General features: G+C 41.3%; 1 protein-coding gene across 2 annotated transcripts in view; it reads left to right on the plus strand.

Moving 5' to 3' along the window:
• Nucleotides 1-24,055, plus strand: part of FANCB (FA complementation group B) — a 41,520-nt gene extending 17,465 nt beyond the window's left edge. For both annotated transcript variants that reach the window (XM_075196993.1, XM_075196992.1), the window contains 5 exons: nt 5,119-5,247; nt 6,467-6,624; nt 8,104-8,552; nt 18,736-18,979; nt 23,543-24,055. In XM_075196993.1, coding sequence (XP_075053094.1) covers nt 5,119-5,247; nt 6,467-6,624; nt 8,104-8,552; nt 18,736-18,979; nt 23,543-23,960 — 1,398 coding nt within the window. In that variant the 3' untranslated portion in view covers nt 23,961-24,055. The remainder of the gene's footprint in view (nt 1-5,118; nt 5,248-6,466; nt 6,625-8,103; nt 8,553-18,735; nt 18,980-23,542) is intronic.
• The last annotated feature ends 703 nt before the right edge of the window (nt 24,056-24,758 follow it).

Genomic DNA, 24,758 nt, shown 5'->3' on the forward strand with positions numbered 1-24,758 from the left:
AAAACGTTGGCATCCAAAGCATGGACAGAGTTTTCATTGAACACCAGCGCTCCAGTCCTATAAATCTTTGTCAAGCTAATATGTGCCCACATGCAAAGCTATTTAATGAGATTCAAGTCAGGAGTGCAGAGTTATTGTGTGAAGATAATCAGAAGTCATTCTGTACTTTCAATGACGTGGCTTTTGTAACAACCAGACACATTTGATTAAGATAGAGGTATTTATAATGTTTATGTAATAAAACTATTAAAACACACAAACATATTTTAGGAAAAAGTTAAAAAGTTTTATTTTATGAAGGCATGGTCCTAACGTGGTTTCTGGCCGGACTTTGAAGTTATGGTTTGACTCTTTACCCAATGCACATATTGAGCCAGATCTGCGAAAGTAGTCTAATCAGTATTTTCCAAGGGCAGTTCCCAGTAGTGGAAAGTTAGGGGTTTGCTGGCCAACTCCAGGAAACAGGATAATGATATGAATCCAATGTCCAAAAGGGACTGGTGGGCCACAAGAAGGGACACGCAGAAGAATAGTCAACTTAAACAGGTCGTCAGGACAGGCAGAGTTCAGGCAAAGTGAAATGGTAGGCAAGATGTGTGGCACACAGATGAATACCAGCAGCACTGCTACCTCTCCTCTCTTCACCTCTTCCCTTCTTTACTATCTCTTGTGACCAACTGTCTTTGCTTTCTCTACATGGATGACCATTTCTACCTAAAGCTCAACATGTCCAACACATAGCATATCTTTTTCCCTCATCCCTGTGTCACCATTTCCCCTCAAATCTTCCTTACCACCAATAACACCACACTTTCCTCAGTCTCCAGAGCCTGCTGTCTTAGTGTGAATCCGCCCTCTACTTTATTCCTCACATCCAGTCTCTCTCCCAGTCCTGTCTCCTTCACCTTAGAAATGTTGCCAGAATATGCCCTTTTCTTACCCAAGATGCTAACAAAACTTTTTTCGGCTCTCTCATCTCCCGCCTTGACTACAGCAACCTCTTCCTATCTGGCATTCACCTTGCCTATCTACCTGCACTAATACATCTTAAATGCTGCAGCAAGACTGATACTCCTCCCTCACTGCTCCACATCTGCAGCACCACTTTGCAAATCAATACACTAACTCCATATGTCCTCCAAAATCCAATTCAAAGTACTCGTCTCAATATGCACACCCTCTTATATATATCTCTGATCTGCACCTTGTTACTCACTTATGAAATTCCCTACAACTCCCAATTAGACTCTCCCAGAGCCTATAATCTTTAAACGCTCTCTGAAAACCTCATCTTTTTATTAGAACTTACCTTACTCCCAGCTATACTACTCACACTAATGCAGTCTCACAACTGTCCCAATTTCCACTCTGAGCAACAGAGCCGTCCGGGCACCTCCTGTGTCAGTTGTGCCTACTTCCAATTACAATGTAAGCTCTCTCACGAGCAGGGCCCTCCCTTTGTTTTCATTTCTGCATTTATTTTGTCTACCTGGGTGAACAATATCTGGCACCGATAAGCAGAGGTGTTGCCCTTTTATAGAGCTGCCTCCAGCAGAGGCTGTCCAAGGGGTGTGTCTCTAATAGAAGTAAAATTTGACCAAGCTGGATTGCTCTCCTGCAGAATTGAAGAACAAGAACTCTGCTTGTTAGATCCACTGGATAAAACCAAACAGGAGTACTTCATACAGTGCAAATTTGACAGGATTTAACTGTAACCTTGGGTCAAGTACGTTTTATAGATTCAGAAGAGGCAGGACGCTGGATCTTGGCCTACCCCACTTCCATTCTTTACACAACTTCTTACAGATGCTCCTTAATTTGATCCTGGTAGAAGTTCTTGAAGCATCTTTAGGGCAAGATCTTGACAGATGTTTTCCACCTTTCTGAGCACCTGGTAGATATTCTAAATTAAGTCCTCGGGCTCAGCTCTGCCTTGGAAGCAGGGAGAGAATTAACACAGGACCCTTATTAACTAACGACCAATGAAGTACTAATATTTGGACACAGCTCCTGACAGCTTCCTCGTAGAACTTCTTTAAGAGATCCTCACTGCACTGTGTGGAAAGCTAACCGAAGCATCACTACTCCTAATGCCATGCATACCTGACTCAGGATGCTCACTTCTTGACATTACCCTTCTCCTCAGGGTACATCATTCAGGCATAGAGTTATAAGGATATTTATGGTTAAAGTCTTTGTTAAATCTGGTGGAATGAAGGTTCTACCAAACTTCCCATCCTTCAGTTGGATCAGATGTCTCCTTGGTACACTTGGGAATCCAGAAATTCAGCCACAATGAATTCCTCTTCTCTTTGTACTTCAATAGGTGCTGGTGGAGATGCTGGTAGACATCCTGTAAGTGGATTTTCCTTTACCATTTTTAAGTATGTAATTATGGAATACAATATAGTGCACTAGGAGAAGCTACATGGCTTATTGCACTGCATTTAGCTGCAGGGTGTTTTAGACAGATATGTTCAGTGGAAAATCACTTTTTCCCTGCAATAACATTCGTCTCCCTGTCAATGTTGGGTAGGATTTTTTTCAGGGATTGATTTGCTTTGATGAGGTTTGTTTCAGTTGGTCTTAGGTATCTCTTAGTACCTTCACTGTGACTGCTGAAGTTGGGGTCGAGACTGCTGTCAGAGCCATAGAGCATGCCTGCAGATAAAACGGCAATTGTCAAAAAAGGATCTGATGATTGGATTGGTGCAAAGAAAATTCTGCAGTCTGAAGAAGTGAGAGGCAGTCATTTAGTGAAAAATATCATTTACTGGTTAATTTCATTCTTTCTTTAGTTCTTTCAATCCATTTGACTGTAGGTTGTATGCTGTGAGGGAATACAAAACCATATTCAACAGGATACAGGAAGCTTTCCAGAAACCGTGTATAAATTAAGACCCCTGGTCAGAGATGATCTTATCTTTGAAGCCATATAATTGGATGAAGCTCTGGGTGATTCTGCTGTTCAATTTCTATGTTACATTCTATTCTGTATTGGTGGCGTACTGGATGTGTATTGAGTGTGCCATGTAGGCCTATTTAGAAACATAGAATTTGATGGCAGATAAGAACCGTTTGGCCCATCTAGTCTGCCCATTGTTTTATTAACCTATAGTAACCTTAAACCTTATTCGATCCCTTATTCTTTATAAGGATATTCTTATGTCCATACCAAGCATGTTTAAACTGCTCTACTGTATTAGCCTCGTGTTCTAATACTTCTCCTACTTTGAAGGATGTTTCCCTCCTGTACCTTGTCCAAACCTTTGATATATTTGAAAGTTTCTATCATGTCCTCCCTTTCCCTTTTCTGCTCCAAACTATACCTATTAAGTTCTTTTAGTCTTTCCGGGTAAGTTTTGCACTGTAGGCCATGCACCATTTTATTTGCCCTTCTTTGTTCTTTGCATTGCAAATCCACATTTGTGCAGACTCTTGCTAATTGCAGCTCCATTTAAACTGTGTTCAATTAACTTCAATGATGAAAAAAAATGTTTCCCTACTTCAAAAACCAACATTCCTATTACATAAGGGATTTCTCAACACTCAGCACAACACCTTACTTCTTACTGAGAAGATCCTTTTACTTACCATTAAGGCAAAAGTTATTATTGTATTTGTCAACACTGGAATTTGTAGACTAAAATGACATATTCCAGCATTATTTTCAATTTCTGTTGTAATGCAACTGGCTTTTGTGTTTAACTGATGCTAAACTTAAAACACCAGTTTAATTTCAACAGGGAAAAAATTCCTTGTATTGACATGTTTCCGGCCCCGCTGTATATTCACGATCATGTGAAATTAACGTAATACTTCAAGTGCCGTCACAGGAGGTAGAAATACTAGCAGACATGATGTATGATGCATGAGCTATGTAAACTCCAGTGGAATGCACACAAATTATACCCATCTGTAGAAACTGTGCATGGCATAAACGGAAGGGTTAAAACATGTTGAGATATTTGATCATTTCTAGGCTAGCAAATATGTAGTTGAGCTTCCAAAATATTTATTATCATCATTTATTTATATAGCAGCAGCACACACTGTAGTGCTTTACAGTTGGTGAAAAACACAGTAATAACATAAGACTGGGTAACAGAAAAAGTGGTACAAACAAATGTTTGTGTGAGGGAGGGAATTCCAAAGAGTGGGTGCTGCCCAAAAATGTGCTGTAATCAGTAATGGGAGCTGGTAATGAGTATGAATGAGAGGTGCATAACGATTGGAAGGGTTGAGCTAAGACAAATTTTGAGACAAGGGAAGAGATGTATTTTGTTGCAGTTTCTTAATGACTTTGTGGGGGGTATTCAATTGTTAGCGAGAAGGGTGAAAATCCCGCGCTCTAAAAATATTACCGTTAATATGGTAATTTGCGCGTTAATACCTTTAATACGGTAATTTACTCGCTGGATTTGAGCTGCGAGCTGAAATTCAGCGAGTAATTACCGTATTAACGGTAATATTTTTTGAGCGGGGGATTTTCACCCGTCTCGCTAACAATTGAATACCCCCCTGTATGTTAGTAGAAAGTACAGGCAACCAATGTAGCACAGAGGGGAGCATCAGTAGAAGAATGTTTTTAATTCAAAATAGATCGTAGGGGTGAAAGCCAGGTTAGGAGAAGGCCACTAAGGAGGGAATTGTAATAGTCAATGCGGGAGTTTGAGTGTTTGTAGAAAAGTTTCTGCAGGGTCTTGTGTGCAGTATGTGCATATTCTGGAAATGTTTCTTAGATGTACAATATGTAACATGATGAGGGGAATGAAGGACAGCTCTGAGTCATGAATGACACCTAGGTAGCGAGCTTGAGGGTTGGGGTTTAAGTAGTTTGTGCAAAAAACTAGTAGCTTCCGATTGCAATCACCTATAACCTGTACACAAATTACAACGGATCTCTGCACATCTGGGTCCAAAGTGAGATCCATATTCTGTACATTACATTTATTTACTGGCGTTCTGCCAGAGAATATATATTGCCAAATTATGTTTGAAGACACAAGGATTGAACAGCATTGTAGATTGTAGATTCAAGCTGCATTTTAATTATAGGGCTTGGTGAATTACACCAAATGGTCTTAATACCATGTCTCCCACCTGCTATACTTACAGACCAGCTTGCTTTCCCTTGAAGAACTGCAAAGCCACTTACAAGTCCAAGACAGAGTGCTTAAATCATCATGTGATTCATTAATAGACATGTCCCTGGGTGTGGAAACATCTGTTCACTCTGCCAATAAGGTAAGATAATGGCTTATTGTTAATGGACAATTCAACTTTTAAGTTGACTAAGAGCAATTATACAGTTTTACTTACCTATGCTACAGCATTACCATGAAGCAGGTCCCCTGAATGCCCTAACTGTCCAGCTACAATCCTCTTACCATTGGGAAATTCATAAGTAAAGTGCATCAACAACACCTCTATTTGAGATAGACTCTATTTAGTGGGAGAAGGAGCGCAGCGCGAATCCACCAGGTCATAGTAAAGCTGTATCGTAGGTAAGTAAAAAAATATATATTTTATTTTATCTAATTGATCTCCACCCAAAACATTTTGTTTTGTTTAAAGCAGCCCTCCACGTTAGGCCACCTCTTGAAATGCGCACCTTTATAGAAGAAAGGTGGGTCCCACTTTATACGGTTTTCCAAAAAAAGGAGAGAACGGAATATTGTCACATTCGTTCTATGAGTTTCAATTGTAATTCATATGTTCAAACTCTGTATGCAACTATGTCTTGAAAGCAGGAAATAATGACCCTAATATATAACAATATTTTACACACACTTTATTGACAGACTAAAAAAAGTAACAATTAAAACACATTCAACCTGTGATATAAAGATCTGCAATTACATCATAATTAACGGATTACTGCTAATTTACTATCTCATGTAAGTACTATTGAACACTCTAATATTAAATGTGTTGGCAAGTATAAAACACTGCAAATTATGAAGTGCCTGTCTTTATTGTATTTAATAGCTGGCTGCGGAGCCTTTAGTATGTTCACTTCTAAACCCATCATAGTGAAAACAGTTTGTTACTTTAGTATGAGGGTGGAGGTGATTATGACCGCCCTGTAATGGATAGTGTTGAACAACAGGGAATCACAGGCCACCACAGGGGCTAGAATAAGCCCCTACTGTACATTAATCGACACCGACACAATCAGATTTTTCTAATATACATCTGTATATTACTCTCACAGCAAAGGAGAGCAATGTATGACACATAGATTGGTGGGGCTATTTGTGCCAGAAAAGAAAGGAAGAAACATGTTGGAGCATTGCCGCCCCTGTATTTGAAAGGATGTCAACTACAAAGCAAAATAATAGTATTTTGATATGATGGTCTCACATATACCAATACAAATCCAGTGAAAGCCTTCATTATACAGCGTACATAGTATACTGTATGTAAATATGTATTCCCACTAACATTGTGTCTTATTTATAAGGAGTGTCTGGTTTCTCTGTTGGATGATGTAGAAGACTGTCATTATCCATCTACTACACAAAAATGTGAAGACTCTGAGTGTTTTGTTGAAAACATATGGCAACGGGTGATAGATGACTTCCTAGTGGTTGGTGTGAAGCTGAAAGATTCTGTTGATATGTAAGTAAGCCATTTATAATGTAAGCTGGTATACGGTGGTATGCCATACCGCCACTTCTACTGACTTCATTGTAATGCTATCAGATTCCATTCCCTTGCATGTGCAATGCTGTCACTTCTAAATTTTCACTTCGACCATTGTGTTTCAGTTGACCCACATGCACTTCACAAAATGCCTTGGTATTCAGGAAAAAGTATATCATCTTGTAGTTCAGCTAAATAATACCAATTGCAAATAATACATATTTGAACCCTAATTAGATGTGCATTTATAAAACTCATTTATGAGCCACAAATAGTGCAGACCTAAACAATGCTACTTGTTTTGTGTTATTGCGCCTATTTGTCCGCCAAGTGCATTTTAAAGTGAACGCTCACTTCACCATCCTTGGTACTGAGTCTAGAAAATTCTTCTGCTCCCAGTTCTGAAAATTTGCAGATCTACCAGAAAACGTGTATGGGTAAAAGAGTTAAACGTTACGTCACAGCCTACTACTGCTTTAAGACCACCCCATTTTTTATTGTGAACGATCCCATTTTCACCTGAAATACTCCTTTTAGCCTTGTTTACGTCTTAAATGTATTAATAGAATGAGTGAACATCAGAACTGTATTTAATGCATGTGTTTCTTTTGTGTGTTTGTATTTATTTATTACATTGGTTGAAGTACATCTAGAATGGTACTTTTTGCAAAAGTGCACCTGGAAAGTTTAAAATGCTTCCTATAGAGGAATGTCCCCAATCCACCCAACTCCGCCTATCAGACAATACAAACTTTTTTCACCCATGCACACATAGCCATCCTGTCCTACAAAGCCATGTGCTTACCCAGAAACATCGGTGCATTGGTGCAAAAGACTGTGGGTGACATCACAAAACAGCATTTGCAACCCTGTTTGTAAATTACCCTTAAGGTCTGTAAACATTCATCCTTCCATACAGTATCTCTCGTGAGTTACTTTACTGGTTATCACGAAAGAAAAACTTTCACAAAAAAATACCATAGTCTGAAACCTCTTCTCCATCAAACCAAAGTTTGCAAAAACAAATTGATTAATTCTCAAACATTTGAAGTTTTGCATGAAAACTTTATCTATGTTGTATTTCAGTGTTATATAAAATTGACTTGGATTATTATCTTTATTTTGAATTATGTGTGGGTTCCTTATAAATGTTGATATTTTCTGGGTTTTTGTTAACCATGAAAAGTATATTACGTGCTTAAAATGTTGTATATTGTTTTGTAAGCAGGAAGAATTCTCAGCAGACCACTGTAGCTATCATATCAAAGAGCTGAAATGGTTTTGATACTGTACTTTATTCATGTTGTCATATTTAATGACACATATTTTACCTGTCGGTAAATGTTTCTTATTGAGGTCAGTTAAATATGGTGGGTTTTCTTATCCTAGAATATGGTTTACTCTTACGTTAAAAATGCAAGCTTGTTTACAGCACTGTTCCATCGTTTTTCACAGATCACTGAGTGACATTGGCTTATCCCTTATAATGGACCAAGAAATAGCTTTACCCTCCCAAGTCACCAAGTGTCAAACTAATGTGCTAAAATTGGCCATCAGTTCTTCACTAGATTTGAGTACTGTCTGCCCACGTGAACCTGTAGCAAAGAAACAGAGGCTCGACTATCACAGCAAGGACAATCTTTCAGGGAATTGCTCGCAAAGTCCCTGCCCTCCACCCTATCAAAATGATTTGGAACACACAGTAACTGTTGTCACCGCGCTGTCGCCACTGCTGGCACTTAGTAATACTAGTTGTGCATTGCTGCTGCATGCCAGGAGGAAAAATCAACCTGACTGTTTACATAGAGGCGAGAAGCTGACTGTACCATGCGGAAGACTTTCTTTAAGGCTTGAAGATGTTTTAAAAGGAAAACATACAGTAAATGTATTTGAAAACTGTCAAGGTAAATTTATATGATTCTAGAGAATAACGATCTAAATTATTCAACACAGCTAGGACACAAAGGCTTTGTGTTTTTATTATTCATAAGTATGAAATATAACTGTGAAAAACTTTTTCGTTTGTGAACTAATTTTATCTAATATAACTGATCAAATACATGGCTGTAACCTACTAATATGTTTGGTTAATTTGCCCTTTAAACAACTTATTTCTTATCTGAAAACGGTACATTATTTCACATGATTTACTTGTATATACTATGGAGATCATTGAAGTAAGCCCACCGGGAGATCCCAGTTTAATGTTGACATTTCTTATGGACTAAAGTTTTAGATGAAGTAAATTGGTACTTTTTTCACTTGAAATATCCTAAGTTTAAAGGTCAAATATATTCATCATCAACATTTATTTATATAGCGCCAGCAAATTCCGTAGCGCTTTAACATATGTAGTTAAATTGCCTGCTAACTGTAGGGTTTTTTTTTAAATACTAATAAATATAGCCTGATAGTTGTATCTCTTTTTAAGTAGTCTGGACCAAGCTTATTGAGTAAATGGAGCAAGTGCTATCACCAAGGGAGAAAAGCAATACATTGACCCTGTTATAAATATCTTTGTAAATAAGTATTTCTAATCTTCTATTCAGTTTCCTGATATAGGAATAAAAACACTTAAGGGCTTAATTTAGAATTAGCATGTCACGGGCACTAGGAGTCTTTACCCAGGAATCACCAGATGGTAGGCTTACCAGAGCAACGTAGATGGTAATAGGGTACTCTGGTAGCTGGGTGATCACGGAACATGAAATGATGACCGATGAGATGCTCAGGAAAGTCTATGACTAGCAACACTGGTAATAATGAGGTAATGATACACAAGGAACTGTATGGACAAGGACACGTGAAGGTAGTCAGTGGTCTGCGATAGCAAGTTGTACCACTGCTATAGTGAGGAGGAATGTCCAACAGAGACAAGGAGGTGATGAGAGTCAGCGGTCTGCGGGTAGCAAGTTGTACCGCTGTCTGAGTGAAGGAATGGAATCCAAGTGGAGGTATCCAGGTAGTCAGTGGTCTGCGGTAGCAAGTTGTACCACTGCTATGTGAGAGGATAATGGAACAGGTGATACCGGAAACAGGGATCAGTGGTCTGACATCAGCAAGTTGTACCACTGCATATATATGAGAGGAGGTGCACGGGGGAAGACTGCAACACAGGATATACACAGGCACCTTATACACGATCCACAGTAATATGCACAATATAGGTATATATATATGTAAATGACTGATCAGGTCTGCAATCTAGAAAGTCTCTTGAAGTAGTCCAGCACAATGATAACACAGTCAATGATGGCAATAGACTCAGCGGATAGCAGACTCCAGAGAGAACCAAACACAGTCCAGCAAGATATGCAATACACAGCACAGTCAATGAGAAGTATGCATACCGTGGTTCAGCAGTAGCAGTCAGATGGGATTGCAGCGGTACCTGAGCGGCTGGAGACCGACTGGATAGGAAGTCCCTGGATAGGAGAAGCAGCGGTCTAGCAGGTGCAGCGCACAGGTGAGTAGACCGACAGGGACACGAATCCACAGGAGTCAGCAACACGTGGAACTGGACTCATAGGAAACCCAGGAGAATGGAGATGATCCAGCAGAGGGTAGTAGAAGAGATACAAATCCAATGCTGACAGGAGGGTAGAGGCCAGTGGAACACGTGAAGGCGTGGAGAGTGGATCAGCAGGAGATGGACGATAGCGCTGACCACAGCGGCAGGACTCAGCGGCACACGGAGGTAACCAGTAGCAACCACAGGAACCAACAGCGATGGGAAACAGGAGTGCAGCGCAGGGCAGGAGCTGTAGATCAAGAAGTGTAGCAGATGGTAATGAAAAGCGGAAGTCTCGAGGAAGACACAGCAAAGATGAGATGAGAGTGTAGTGCACGGAGGCAGCGGATAGTAATCAGCTGGCAGTCACGATGTTGAACACAGGCGAGTTGCAAGCAGGAGACGGTAGTGCACAGAAGCAGCGGATAGTAGTCAGCTGGCAGTCACGATGTTGAACACAGGCGAGTTGCAAGCAGTAGACTGTAGTGCACAGAGGCAGCGGATAGTAGTCAGCTGGCAGTCACGATGTTGAACACAGGCGAGTTGCAAGCAGGAGACTGTAGTGCACAGAGGCAGCGGATAGCAGTCAGCTGGCAGTCACGATGTTGAACACAGGCGAGTTGCAAGCAGGAGACTGTAGTGCACAGAGGCAGCGGATAGCAGTCAGCTGGCAGTCACGATGTTGAACACAGGCGAGTTGCAAGCAGGAGACTGTAGTGCACGGAGGCAGCGGATAGAAATGAGTAAACAGTCACATAGATATAAAATAACGTTGAAGTGGTGTAGAAGACTGTAGTGCACGGAGGCAGCGGATAGGAATCAGCAAACAGTCATGATGATACAGTTGATGGTAGAAGTGGTATGGAACCACAGTAGTAGAAGTGGTTTGGAAACCACAGGAATCAGCAGCACTGAATACACAAGTAATACAGGAACACCTTCAGAGACTCATGAGGAATGAGACTCCAAGATCAGGCAACGTGGTAGTGACCACAGGTGCTTAATATAGGGAGGTTGCCTGATCTGCCAATTAAGTTAAAGGGGTATACACTGAAGTATAGAAAAGGGCTGCGCATGCGCAGACCCTCAGGATGGTGGACGGCCACGGTTCCTAAATGTCCGGGAAGAGGCACTCACGGTCCGGTGAGTGACAGTACCCCCCCTTTTAAAGGTGGGCACAGAACGCCTGGAACCGGGCTTGTCCGGATTTTTGGAGTAAAACTTCTTCAAAAGGGCAGGAGCATTAAGATCTTCAGCTTTGATCCAAGAGCGCTCCTCAGGACCAAAGCCCTTCCAATGAACGAGGAAGTGGAGGACTCCTCGCGAAATTTTTGCATATAGTACCTCGGTAATCTCAAAATCCTCCTCCTGATGGACTTGAACTGGCTGCGGAGCTGAGGGAGGAGTTGAAAAACGGTTGATAATAAGAGGTTTGAGCAAAGATACATGGAAGGCATTAGAAATCCGAAGACTCTTAGGAAGAAGGAGTTTCACACATACTGGATTGATAACTTGAATGATCCTATATGGACCAATAAAACGAGGGGCGAATTTCATGGATGGAACCTTCAAACGAATATTTTTTGTGGATAACCAGACACGATCTCCAATTTTTAGTGGTGGAATAGCCCGCCTCTTCTTATCAGCGAAAGATTTATATTTGACAGATGTCTTCTTTAAACAGGTTCTAACCTGAGACCAGATATTTTTAAAGGTCTGACAAACAGTCTCCACCGCAGGAACTTGGGTGGGCGGGAGGGCAGGAAATTCCGGAAAAGACGGATGGTGACCGTAGACCACAAAGAATGGAGTTTTGGATGATGACTCATGGTACATGTTGTTATGGGCGAACTCAGCCCAAGGGAGTAACTCTACCCAGTTGTCTTGATTGGCTGATGAAAATATCCTTATAAAAGTCTCAAGATCTTGATTGACACGTTCGGTTTGTCCATTGGATTGTGGATGGTAAGAAGATGAGAGTGCTAATCGTATGCCCAAGGTTTTACAAAGGGCTCGCCAGAATCTGGACACGAATTGTACTCCTCTATCAGACACAATCTCAGATGGACATCCATGGATACGGAAGATCTCTTTAATGAAATGTTCAGCCAGGATAGACGAGGAAGGCAAACCAGACAGAGGGATGAAATGAGCCATCTTCGAAAATCTGTCCACTACCACCCAAATAGTGTTATGGTTCTTACTAGGTGGTAAGTCAGTAACGAAATCCATACTAATATGGGTCCATGGTTTGGACGGAATGGGTAGTGGTCGCAGCAACCCTGCTGGGGTTCTGCGGGAGGATTTGAATTGCGAACATAATTCACAGGAAGCAATGAACTCTTTGACGTCTCTCCTCATTGAAGGCCACCAGTAACTTCGAGAGAGGATCTCAAAAGTCTTGTGTTCACCGGCGTGTCCAGAAAAACGAGAGGCATGGAACCACGAAAGGATTTTCCTCCTTAGAGTAGAAGGCACGAGGGTCTTCCCAAATGGTAGCGTTTTGGTGGATGAAGCAGCCAGTGAGATACATTTGGGGTCTAGAATGGTATGGTTGGAAACCTCTTCTATATCAGAGGACGTAGCAAAGGCTCTAGATAAGGCATCAGCTTTTTTGTTCTTGGCAGCTGGTTTGAAGGTAATTATTAATTCAAAACGGGAAAAGAAAAGAGACCATCTTGCTTGACGAGGGTTCAAGCATTGGGCAGACTGGAGATATGACAAGTTCTTATGATCCGTGAAGATCGTCACCGGATGGCGAGCTCCCTCCAACAAGTATCTCCATTCCTCTAATGCGGCTTTGATAGCCAGTAATTCCTTGTCTCCGATGGTATAATTCTTCTCTGCGGGTAGGAGACCCCGAGAATAGAAGGCACAAGGGTGGAATTTTTGCTGTTCCGAGCGTTGGGAGAGAATAGCTCCTAAGCCCACATTAGAGGCATCTACTTCTAGGAAAAAAGGGAGTGTCACATCAGGCTGACGAAGGATTGGAGCCGAAGAGAAGGACTCTTTTAATGTTTGAAAGGCTTGAATAGCCTCAGTAGACCATTGCTTAGGATTAGCCCCTTTACGAGTCAGGGCCACAATAGGAGATGCAATGGAAGAAAAATCTTGAATGAAGCGTCTATAGTAATTGGCAAAACCTAAAAAACGCTGGATGGCACGAAGAGTAGTTGGCTGGGGCCAATGTAGTACAGCATTTACTTTGTCAGGATCCATCTTCAGACCAACTCCGGAAACAATATACCCCAAGAATGGAATCTGGGGTAATTCGAATGAACATTTTTCTAATTTACAGAACAATGAATTTTTCCGTAGCCTGGAGAGGACTTCTGCCACATGTTGGTGGTGAGAAGGCAGGTCCTGTGAAAAAATCAATATGTCGTCCAGGTAGACGACGACACATACATATAATAAGTCCCGAAAAATCTCATTAATGAAGCCCTGAAAAACAGCGGGGGCATTACATAGCCCGAAAGGCATTACCAGATATTCGTAATGCCCGTCTCTGGTGTTAAACGCCGTCTTCCATTCGTCACCGGAACGAATTCTGATTAAATTGTAAGCACCACGAAGATCCAACTTAGTAAAAATACGGGCTCCCTTGATGCGGTCAAATAGCTCAGTGATCAACGGAATGGGATACCGGTTCTTGATAGTAATGGCATTGAGTCCACGAAAATCTATACAAGGGCGTAATGATCCATCCTTCTTTTTGACAAAGAAGAACCCAGCTCCAGCGGGCGAGGTGGAAGGTCGAATGAACCCACGCTGGAGGTTCTCCCGTATATATTCAGATGTAGCTTGAGTTTCAGGTAACGAGAGTGGATAGACCCGGCCTCTGGGAGGAGTCTTGCCAGGAAGAAGATCAATCGGACAATCCCAAGAACGATGAGGAGGAAGACGTTCAGACTGAGCTTTATCAAAAACATCGGTAAATGAAGCATATTGAGGAGGGAGTCCCGGTGAAATAGCTGAAATGGAAGCTTGCTGTACCTTGAGAGGAATGACTTGGGAAAGGCAATGATGGTGACATTCAGGCCCCCAAGACGTGACTTGAGGGGTGCGCCAGTCAATCTGGGGAGAGTGACACTGAAGCCATGGAAGGCCTAGGACAATCGGACTTGTCGTAACAGGAAGAATTAAAAACGATATCTCTTCATGATGCAGAGCACCAATCTGAAGGGTTACTGGAGACGTACTCTGGGTGATGAGACCGTTGATGAGACGTGATCCATCGATAGCCGTCACAGTAATGGGAGTTTTTAAGGTAATCATTGGTAGAGACCATTGATTAACTAACGATTTGGAAATAAAATTTCCTGCTGCTCCGGAATCAATCAATGCCTGTGACTCAAAGGTCTTGGTAGCAAAGGAAATAGTCACATCAAAAGCGCAGACTTTAGATTTCATAGACGATGGAGAGGACTCCAGGGACCCTAACTTCACCTCTCCAGAACTAGTTAGGGCCTGGCATTTCCCGATCTCTTAGGGCAGGAGCTGAGGACATGAGTGGAATCAGCACAATAGATACAGAGTCTATTCTTGACTCTTCGTTTCCTCTCCTCAGAAGATAACTTGGAACGTCCAATCTCCATGGGAATCACAGCGGGTGACACTGGACGAAATTGAGGGTTAGAGCGAAAAGGTGCTTTAGCAGAAGTCGTTTTCTCAGCCTCTCTTTCACGAAATCTCATATCAACACGATGGCATAGAGAGATCAAATCTTCAAGTGACGAAGGAAGCTCTTGGGTAGTCAGTGCATCTTTAATTTTATCGGAAAGCCCCTGCCAGAAGGCGGCAACTAGGGCTTCAGTGTTCCACTGAAGTTCAGAGGCTAAGATCCTAAATTGAATGACGTACTGGCCTACAGTATGAGATCCTTGTCGCAGACGGAGGATGCTGGAAGCAGCGGAGGTCACACGACCTGGTTCATCGAACACACTTCGGAATGTAGAAATGAATTTGGCACTATCTTGTAATATTGGATCGTTCCTCTCCCACAGAGGGGAGGCCCAAGCCAGGGCTTGTCCTGAAAACAAAGAGATAAGATAGGCCACTCTGGAACGATGGGTAGAAAAATTTTGAGGTTGGAGCTCAAAATGGACTGAACATTGGTTAAGGAAACCCCTACAAGTTTTGGGGTCTCCATCGTACTTTGACGGAGTAGGCAGGTGAAGCGTGGAAGCTATAGACACCTGGGATGGCAATGGGGAAACGGAGGAAAGCACAGGAGCTTCAGTAGTAGCTGTCACAGTCTGTCCAGATGTTCCTTGGGAGGTTAATGACTGATAACACTGAAGTAACAGCTGTTGGCGGGCATCCTGTTGCTCCACACGGCTAACCAGATGTTGCAGCATCTCTTTGGCGGTAGGTTCCACATCTGGGTCTGTCATGGCCTGATCTTACTGTCACGGGCACTAGGAGTCTTTACCCAGGAATCACCAGATGGTAGGCTTACCAGAGCAACGTAGATGGTAATAGGGTACTCTGGTAGCTGGGTGATCACGGAACATGAAATGATGACCGATGAGATGCTCAGGAAAGTCTATGACTAGCAACACTGGTAATAATGAGGTAATGATACACAAGGAACTGTATGGACAAGGACACGTGAAGGTAGTCAGTGGTCTGCGATAGCAAGTTGTACCACTGCTATAGTGAGGAGGAATGTCCAACAGAGACAAGGAGGTGATGAGAGTCAGCGGTCTGCGGGTAGCAAGTTGTACCGCTGTCTGAGTGAAGGAATGGAATCCAAGTGGAGGTATCCAGGTAGTCAGTGGTCTGCGGTAGCAAGTTGTACCACTGCTATGTGAGAGGATAATGGAACAGGTGATACCGGAAACAGGGATCAGTGGTCTGACATCAGCAAGTTGTACCACTGCATATATATGAGAGGAGGTGCACGGGGGAAGACTGCAACACAGGATATACACAGGCACCTTATACACGATCCACAGTAATATGCACAATATAGGTATATATATATGTAAATGACTGATCAGGTCTGCAATCTAGAAAGTCTCTTGAAGTAGTCCAGCACAATGATAACACAGTCAATGATGGCAATAGACTCAGCGGATAGCAGACTCCAGAGAGAACCAAACACAGTCCAGCAAGATATGCAATACACAGCACAGTCAATGAGAAGTATGCATACCGTGGTTCAGCAGTAGCAGTCAGATGGGATTGCAGCGGTACCTGAGCGGCTGGAGACCGACTGGATAGGAAGTCCCTGGATAGGAGAAGCAGCGGTCTAGCAGGTGCAGCGCACAGGTGAGTAGACCGACAGGGACACGAATCCACAGGAGTCAGCAACACGTGGAACTGGACTCATAGGAAACCCAGGAGAATGGAGATGATCCAGCAGAGGGTAGTAGAAGAGATACAAATCCAATGCTGACAGGAGGGTAGAGGCCAGTGGAACACGTGAAGGCGTGGAGAGTGGATCAGCAGGAGATGGACGATAGCGCTGACCACAGCGGCAGGACTCAGCGGCACACGGAGGTAACCAGTAGCAACCACAGGAACCAACAGCGATGGGAAACAGGAGTGCAGCGCAGGGCAGGAGCTGTAGATCAAGAAGTGTAGCAGATGGTAATGAAAAGCGGAAGTCTCGAGGAAGACACAGCAAAGATGAGATGAGAGTGTAGTGCACGGAGGCAGCGGATAGTAATCAGCTGGCAGTCACGATGTTGAACACAGGCGAGTTGCAAGCAGGAGACGGTAGTGCACAGAAGCAGCGGATAGTAGTCAGCTGGCAGTCACGATGTTGAACACAGGCGAGTTGCAAGCAGGAGACTGTAGTGCACAGAGGCAGCGGATAGTAGTCAGCTGGCAGTCACGATGTTGAACACAGGCGAGTTGCAAGCAGGAGACTGTAGTGCACAGAGGCAGCGGATAGCAGTCAGCTGGCAGTCACGATGTTGAACACAGGCGAGTTGCAAGCAGGAGACTGTAGTGCACAGAGGCAGCGGATAGCAGTCAGCTGGCAGTCACGATGTTGAACACAGGCGAGTTGCAAGCAGGAGACTGTAGTGCACGGAGGCAGCGGATAGAAATGAGTAAACAGTCACATAGATATAAAATAACGTTGAAGTGGTGTAGAAGACTGTAGTGCACGGAGGCAGCGGATAGGAATCAGCAAACAGTCATGATGATACAGTTGATGGTAGAAGTGGTATGGAACCACAGTAGTAGAAGTGGTTTGGAAACCACAGGAATCAGCAGCACTGAATACACAAGTAATACAGGAACACCTTCAGAGACTCATGAGGAATGAGACTCCAAGATCAGGCAACGTGGTAGTGACCACAGGTGCTTAATATAGGGAGGTTGCCTGATCTGCCAATTAAGTTAAAGGGGTATACACTGAAGTATAGAAAAGGGCTGCGCATGCGCAGACCCTCAGGATGGTGGACGGCCACGGTTCCTAAATGTCCGGGAAGAGGCACTCACGGTCCGGTGAGTGACATAGCAAAGCAAAAGAAAGGAGCAAATCTGCGCTTTGGCAAAACCATGATGCACTGCGGAGGTGGGTGTCCTAGCTCTACTCTAAATTGCGGTGTAAAAATAAAACTGTCCAGCATTTGTGTGCTACATGTAAAAGGAGCCAGTATTTCGCTAGCATGCAAAAAAAAAAAATGCATTTACTCCCTTTCTATTGCAACATGGTTTGTTCAAGAGCAAATTTGCTCCTTTTCCTTTGCTGCTAACTGTAAATGAGGCCCTTGTTTAAGATGACTTGCAGCATAATATAGCTGTGTCTGTGCTTTCTTTCCCTTACTGACCACTCTGTCCATCCTTGGCAGCAGTTTGCACATGTCGGCACCCCTCCCTTCCTTACTGTCATTATAATTGGCTTTCCACATTTTATTACTGCTGAATTATCTCGTGCGGCTTTTGTTGCATGCATTACAATCTATACTTTCCTGCAAAAATAAATGTTATTTATTATGCCTTGTAAGCAGGGTTGATAGCATACAAATGAATATGCTCAAAGAACATGATATTTAAACATATTAAAGGGGACCTCTTACTTACACATTGAAGCTGAAGTTGTATTAAGCAATATTAATGAGAATACAGTCTAGCAGTTTGCTGGGAGTCTCTAGTAACTGGTTCCTGTGAATTGATAGGCTTGAGAACCGAGAACCCATCCTCTTCTTTTCCTTGCTTCCCCTCTTCCCCCCTTTATTTCCTACCCTGCTTCTTGTCTAGCCTTATCCCACCTCATTTCACTCATTTTTCGCTATATTTTGCTTCATTATATCTTTACCCGGCTTTGCTCACTGCATTCTGCTACTCATGTTAACCTTTAATTTCCGTTTTGTTATACTACACACGTTAGTTACTCCCGCCTTTGTCTTACTTGTATTATGTTACCCTTCTCTGACACTCATACTATGTTAGTTTACATGCATTGTGTCTACACTTTTTTGTACTACTGCTCAGTACTGAGCTCCTTAATTTTGTGGCACCTTATATGTATGTAATCAACAATTATTATAATGTTGCATTCTTAGGAAAATTTTATTTATTTTGTTATGGTTTTTTTTCTTTCTTTCTAAATGTAGGGTCTAGAAGTCTGGAAGATATTTTTGCCATTCTGTCAGTACTTCAGAGATGTTTACTCCACATCGTCTCACCTGACTGCACATTAACATCAATGAGACCCTGGCTGGTGGGACAGATGCAAGCAGAACCCCTGAAGTACATTCCTGAAATCATGGTCTGTACTAGACCTGGATACCTTTGTGGAACTCTCTTCATTTGGAATCCAAAGACCCCATGTGATGGAACACTCACGGTCTTTTATAGGTATTCATAGTACAGAAAGCACAACTAATATGAACTGTGTAACATATAGGTCCAATTTCAAAGTTTTACCAAATTATTGTTCCCAAATTGTTTTTGTAGAGTAGGATTGCTTCAATTAATTGTTAATTAATTGTCAATGAATGTCACTTAAGAAACCAACTTGCACAGTTTGGAAATCACTATGTTGGAGGAAGTCTGTTTTTCTGCTGCAGGGTTTGTTCCAAAGCTTCTCATCATTTCTGGGCTAGTGCTTTATTTACACACTTATTTGGACCTCCTGGTATTTTGGTTCCTACAACACTCCCAATAGAACCAGACATACCGGAATACATCTAATAAGAAATGCTCAATCTGCCTCGCTGCCTCTCAGGAATGAGTGAACCTCACACTCCTACTCTCCTCCTCTTTGGGCCAATCCACTGCAAAGAATGGTGAGCTGTATAGTATCACACTGCAAGCAGTTTCTCCCGGCCCTCCCACTGCATCACCATTTAATATTTGCTGTGAGAACCTAGTGGATGATGAGAGCAATGTAAAATTAAGGTACTTCTGTCGTACTGAATCCATAACAAAAGCCGTGATTCGATTAAACATACGTTACAATATATGTTATGAGATTTTCATGTATGGCTTGATGTAGTCTTAATATAAAAAAAAATTGGGTTATATTCTGTAATGACAACACCTATTTAATAGCTTTCACAATTTAGTTTCTAAACATAAGTTTTAATTCACGTGTCCTTGAATATTTTTGTAAGATATACAAATAATGCAGTTTCATAATTTTATAATTTATTCAGATACTCTAGTTCACTAGAGCTGAAAGCATGAAAGTTTTTTCTTCATATAAAACACACTGGTTCGAGGTTAACATACAGAGAGTTAACATACTGATGCAGAGTGGAACGTACACCAGTTTGCATAGCGTGTCTTGTGTTAAATCGCTATGCACATGCCCAGAAAGTGGATGCACCCATATGCGCCTGTGCAGACTTGTGGCACTTACGCCTGCCTGCCCACCCCTGGAGAGGTGGGATGGGGTAGGGAAGGGGTGGTCTAAGGTTGGCCAAGTACAGTTTGGGCAGGTTTACAAAACTGTAGCTCATGCAAAACCTGCTGAAACACTCACATACGCAATTGCAAATACTCGCTGATGTTTGATAACTTATCGTAAAGCTGGCGTATGTGATGTGGAGGTCTGTGCGGCTCTAAATCCGCTTGTTTTCTTAAGAGTACTACTCCATTTTTGTGGCCAACTCTATATACGCCCCACTTTGTTTAACATGGCATAAAATAGAGTTCTTATTCTCGTAGGGTTAGTGTATACTTATTATGTATTATAGAAGCAGAATAGGGTGTATTGTGTTTTATAGCCATCATCCCACAAAGATACACATAGATGTCCTTACATGCAACAAGTAAGATGGACATTCTGGTGTGATGTAGGTCAATTTGGCCCCTAAATCATTCCATGTATGGACCAAAAACAATAAGCAATCTTGATCAATATCTATCTGTTTGGAACTGCTCAAAAATCTGAGCAGTGCTGCCTAAAAATTTTTTTGCCAATCACCACAATGGTGCTGTGTAAACAACTTTATTCTGCACCTGATCAACATCTGTATTCAAGTTTACATGTCTTAAGTAACATTTATTCATGTACATGTAATACTACTACTACTACTACTGCTGCTACTGTGCTTTTATTAGTCATTTCAGGCTTAGAGAGGCTGTCTGCGGTGTCCTTTAGTAAACGGAAGCCTTTCAGTGCCAACACCATTGGATTTATGTTGATGACTTTTCCAGTTTTATGATGTCATCACTGTAAATACTGCATCAGAACTCGCCTGCTGGTGTAAGGTTTTAAATTGTAGCAAAGTACTTAAGTGAGCGAGAGGGAACCAGACTCACTTACAAGAAAAAAATGGCGTGTCTTTATGGATAATGTATCACTTCTTAAACATGTGGGCACAGTGATTTCTTCTAGATCCCTGTGACCTCGTATTTCTAAAATCCTCTGGAATCAGCATGAAAACCCAGTGTCATAATTATTAGGGTTTTCTGCAGAAGAAAAAGTATCCAGGTCTGTAAAACCCATCTCTTCCCTAACACTTCTACTACAAGAGCTCTTAGTTCAATGTCTTAATATAGGCTTAAATATTAATAAGCCCATGCTACTGCATGTTGACATGCTTTACCAATAAAACTATAAATAAATGCAAAAAACCGCACAGACATAAACAATTGAAATGTACAACTTATGGCACACGTAAGTAAGCCAAAACTCCAATATCGTTCTCAGAATTTTGTGAAAGTAGTTAAGGGAAGAAACAGGAAAGTTAATTTATTTAAATTGTCTAGCCTTTGTTCTCCCACATAATACCCATAACTGACACCCTACCAAAAAAAGAATCCGTAAAGTTAGCGTGAGTAGAAAATGGTCAGTGGTCAGAATGGATCAGTGGATGTAGCTTGCTTAGGTTTTAGCAAGACATTAGATGTAACATCCCACAATAAATTCATTTAGAAACTGAAAATTCTTTGATTTGACTCAAAGAAAGGCTCCTCCTCATTGATCAGTCCTGGATTTTGTAAATGTATCCACTAGTGATATTATACAAAGATATGTAACAGGGTTGATACCCCAGAAAGCATAAAATAAATGCATATGTAATCCTTAATTTAACATATCAAAATTGAAATGAATGCATGTGGGTTGCAAAAATGTAAATACAGATTGAATGGTGATCTAATGTCTATAATAAACAGAGGAAAAGGACAGTGGTGTTAGAATTGTAGAAGATATGTGTGTAAGCAAGCAGTGGGATAACTCAGTAGAACACTTGTTGCATAGGAAGAGGTAATAGGAGGAAGGGGAAGTTATAGCAAACCTCCCAATTATAGTGATTTTCGGTGCACAGCCTCAAATTTATGGCTCTGTCTGGCCCGGGGAGATGTTTGTCCCACGGGTGGGAATGTTAGAGGAAGGGAGTTAGCTAATGGGCATCCTAGCGCACAGCCCTCTGGCCACGCTGGGACTTGCATGTTGGGTGGTATGGTTATATTGCACCTTTATAGGTTACCGGTAAGACCTCAACTCGAGTAATGTGTTTAGTTTTGGGGGACCAATGTCTAACTATACAGTAATAGAAAAGAAACTATTTAGAGAAGGGCTACTAAAATGCTGCATAACAAAACTTAGCAGGAAAGTCTTCAAGAGCTGAACATGTATAGTTTACAGGAGAAGGGACATGTGTGATGTGATAGAAACATTCCAAAATATCAAATCTATTAATACAGTTCAGGAAGGCAGTATTTAAAAAAAAATAAAAAAATGAGCTATCTACAACAAGGGGGAATACTTCATATTGGAGTGAAGAAGTGTGAAAGGACACATAAGAATTTATTTACAGAAAGGGTGAATGATCCACAGAATAGTCTCCCAGCACTTATTTACAAGAATTCAAGAATGCATGGGACAAGTATAATACTTTTAAGAAATTATTAAACGAAAAGCCAACACCCCCTATACAACACTCAGCCTATCCAAAAAAGAACACATAAGAGTAGACTAAATGGATCTTTGAGAGTTTTTTTCTACTGTCAACTTCTATTTTTCCCTTAATATGTCTCTGCATCACATCAGTTATTGTCAATTCTGTTTACTGTATACTGTTACATATTTATGTGTGAATGTTTATACACAGCCTTTTTTATGATAGGTTTTGTGGCTTCTTGACAGCTGCAGACTTTAAGTTAGAGGCACACACACCTCTAAAGCATTTGCATCAGTCAATACAGGTTGTTATATCTACAAGGGAGAGTAAAACTTCTGAAGACATTGATGATACGGAAAAGGCTCTTTGTAGTTTGCATGCAAAGCCTGTCTGTGCCACCTGCCGAGTTGAGGCAAGTTTGAATTATCAGCAGGGGATGCCAATGCAGAGTTCCTCACCTGATTTGTAAATTGCATTAACACTGGTTGGCACAATTCAAATGATTTAATGTGTCTCTTCTAATTAACACATTTGAATTGAAATTAAATTGTTCAAGTTTTAAACGGAAAATCTAAATGAACTATCTCCCATCTCTGTAATGTCTTGTGGTAGTTCAGTAAATTTCCCCATATGGCTCATTAATGCCAAGCGGTATTCATATATCACTGGAATGGCAGGGAAATATATTAGGGCAATGGACAGGAATCCTGGATTGGACTATAAAATGGCCACTAATCTTAATAGTTTAAAAAGGAGTTATCTTTGACAGGTGAGTATCTAATTCAGAGTCTGGTTGAGTAATCTGAGACTAGTTACACCACAGGTAGGGAGACATTTTCTATCTCTTCACCAAGATATACATTTTCAAACAAGACTATTTTTTTAAATATAGTTTCCCGATTTCTGTCTATAATCCATCTTTTCTTTCCTTCCCTCCCTTGTGAATGCATCTGACAGTACTAGATCAGTGAACAATTGTGATATCACTTTTTATAGATGTATGAGAGTTGTTTATGGAAATCACAATCAATGTCTGATACATCCATATCTTTTTCTTCTCTGATAGAAATAATGCAGCTATTCTTCAGTGTCTGTACAGCCTGAAAAGTGTCCTCCCTCCAACCTGTGAGGTAAATGTGATGAGACCAGGGAGCAGGAATAGTCTGACGACAGACTTGGCACAGTCCCTGGAAGAGGAGCTGCTGGCCCTCAGATCCTTGGTGTCTGCTGCAGCAAGTGAAGTTGAAAATAATTTGACCCTGAGGTGTGAGACAGGGAATAAAATCACAAACACAATGGAATCTTCTTGTGACACAAAGGACCATGTACAAAACTACAGAGAGAGCCTGGAAATGGAGCAGATGCAGATCAATCTCGGTGCTCATTTAACTACGAGCAGTGAGCTGTATAGACACAATGTGCTGAATATAGCACAGATGCAAATTAACTCTGACACACTTGCATGTAGAATGGCTAACTTATGACCATGTTTAATTTAAATGTCTTGTATCTGTGTTTTGTATAACTCGGTTGATGTACACGATTCATATTGAGCTAATTAAATTTACTTTATAATTTCTATGCATTTTTTCTGTGCAATTATTAATGACTAGAAAATGTTACTATATCATTGTTCTTTATATGCATCTTTTTACAGTTTTGCATTAATGTTATCCTAATATAAATATCGGATGAGGTTGGCTGACCAGACATTTAATTTCACGGGTGATTTGCCAATAGGAAATATAGCAAATTCTCTCTCATCATATGATCCTCCCATTAGACATGTGACAGGGCAGATACATATATCAGGATGGATCAGACAAAGCTTGTTGCACCCACCAGTATAAGTCAGTGATCATTTATTAGCTGATATGAGTCACAGGATATTTGTGCTGTATGTACTGATACTAAATAAGCCTTACTGAAAGGATGCAAAGAGTTTAGGAGATCTTTAAGGCTCTTTAGGGGCAGTATGCAAAACATTTATTTGCATACAGTCTGTAGGTGGTGTAGCTTAAGACATCATTTATTGCACTGAACAGTCCTAACAAAAGAAATATTCTGTCTATAGGGGGGTCTTTTGTATCAGCACAAACACTTTTTATGCTTTAAAGACCCAATGAGTAAACAATAATAGAATAATTAATAGAGGTAAAAGGTGGGTTGAGTATCTCCTGACTGGACATTACATTCCTCCTGTTCTAGGTTATTACTAGGTGAGGGAGTTTTAACCTAAAATATTTACTTGGGGTGAATAAATCACATGTCTGTGTGCGGTT

The sequence above is a fragment of the Mixophyes fleayi genome, chromosome 2, assembly GCF_038048845.1.
Source record: "Mixophyes fleayi isolate aMixFle1 chromosome 2, aMixFle1.hap1, whole genome shotgun sequence".
NCBI classification, from domain to species: domain Eukaryota; kingdom Metazoa; phylum Chordata; class Amphibia; order Anura; family Limnodynastidae; genus Mixophyes; species Mixophyes fleayi.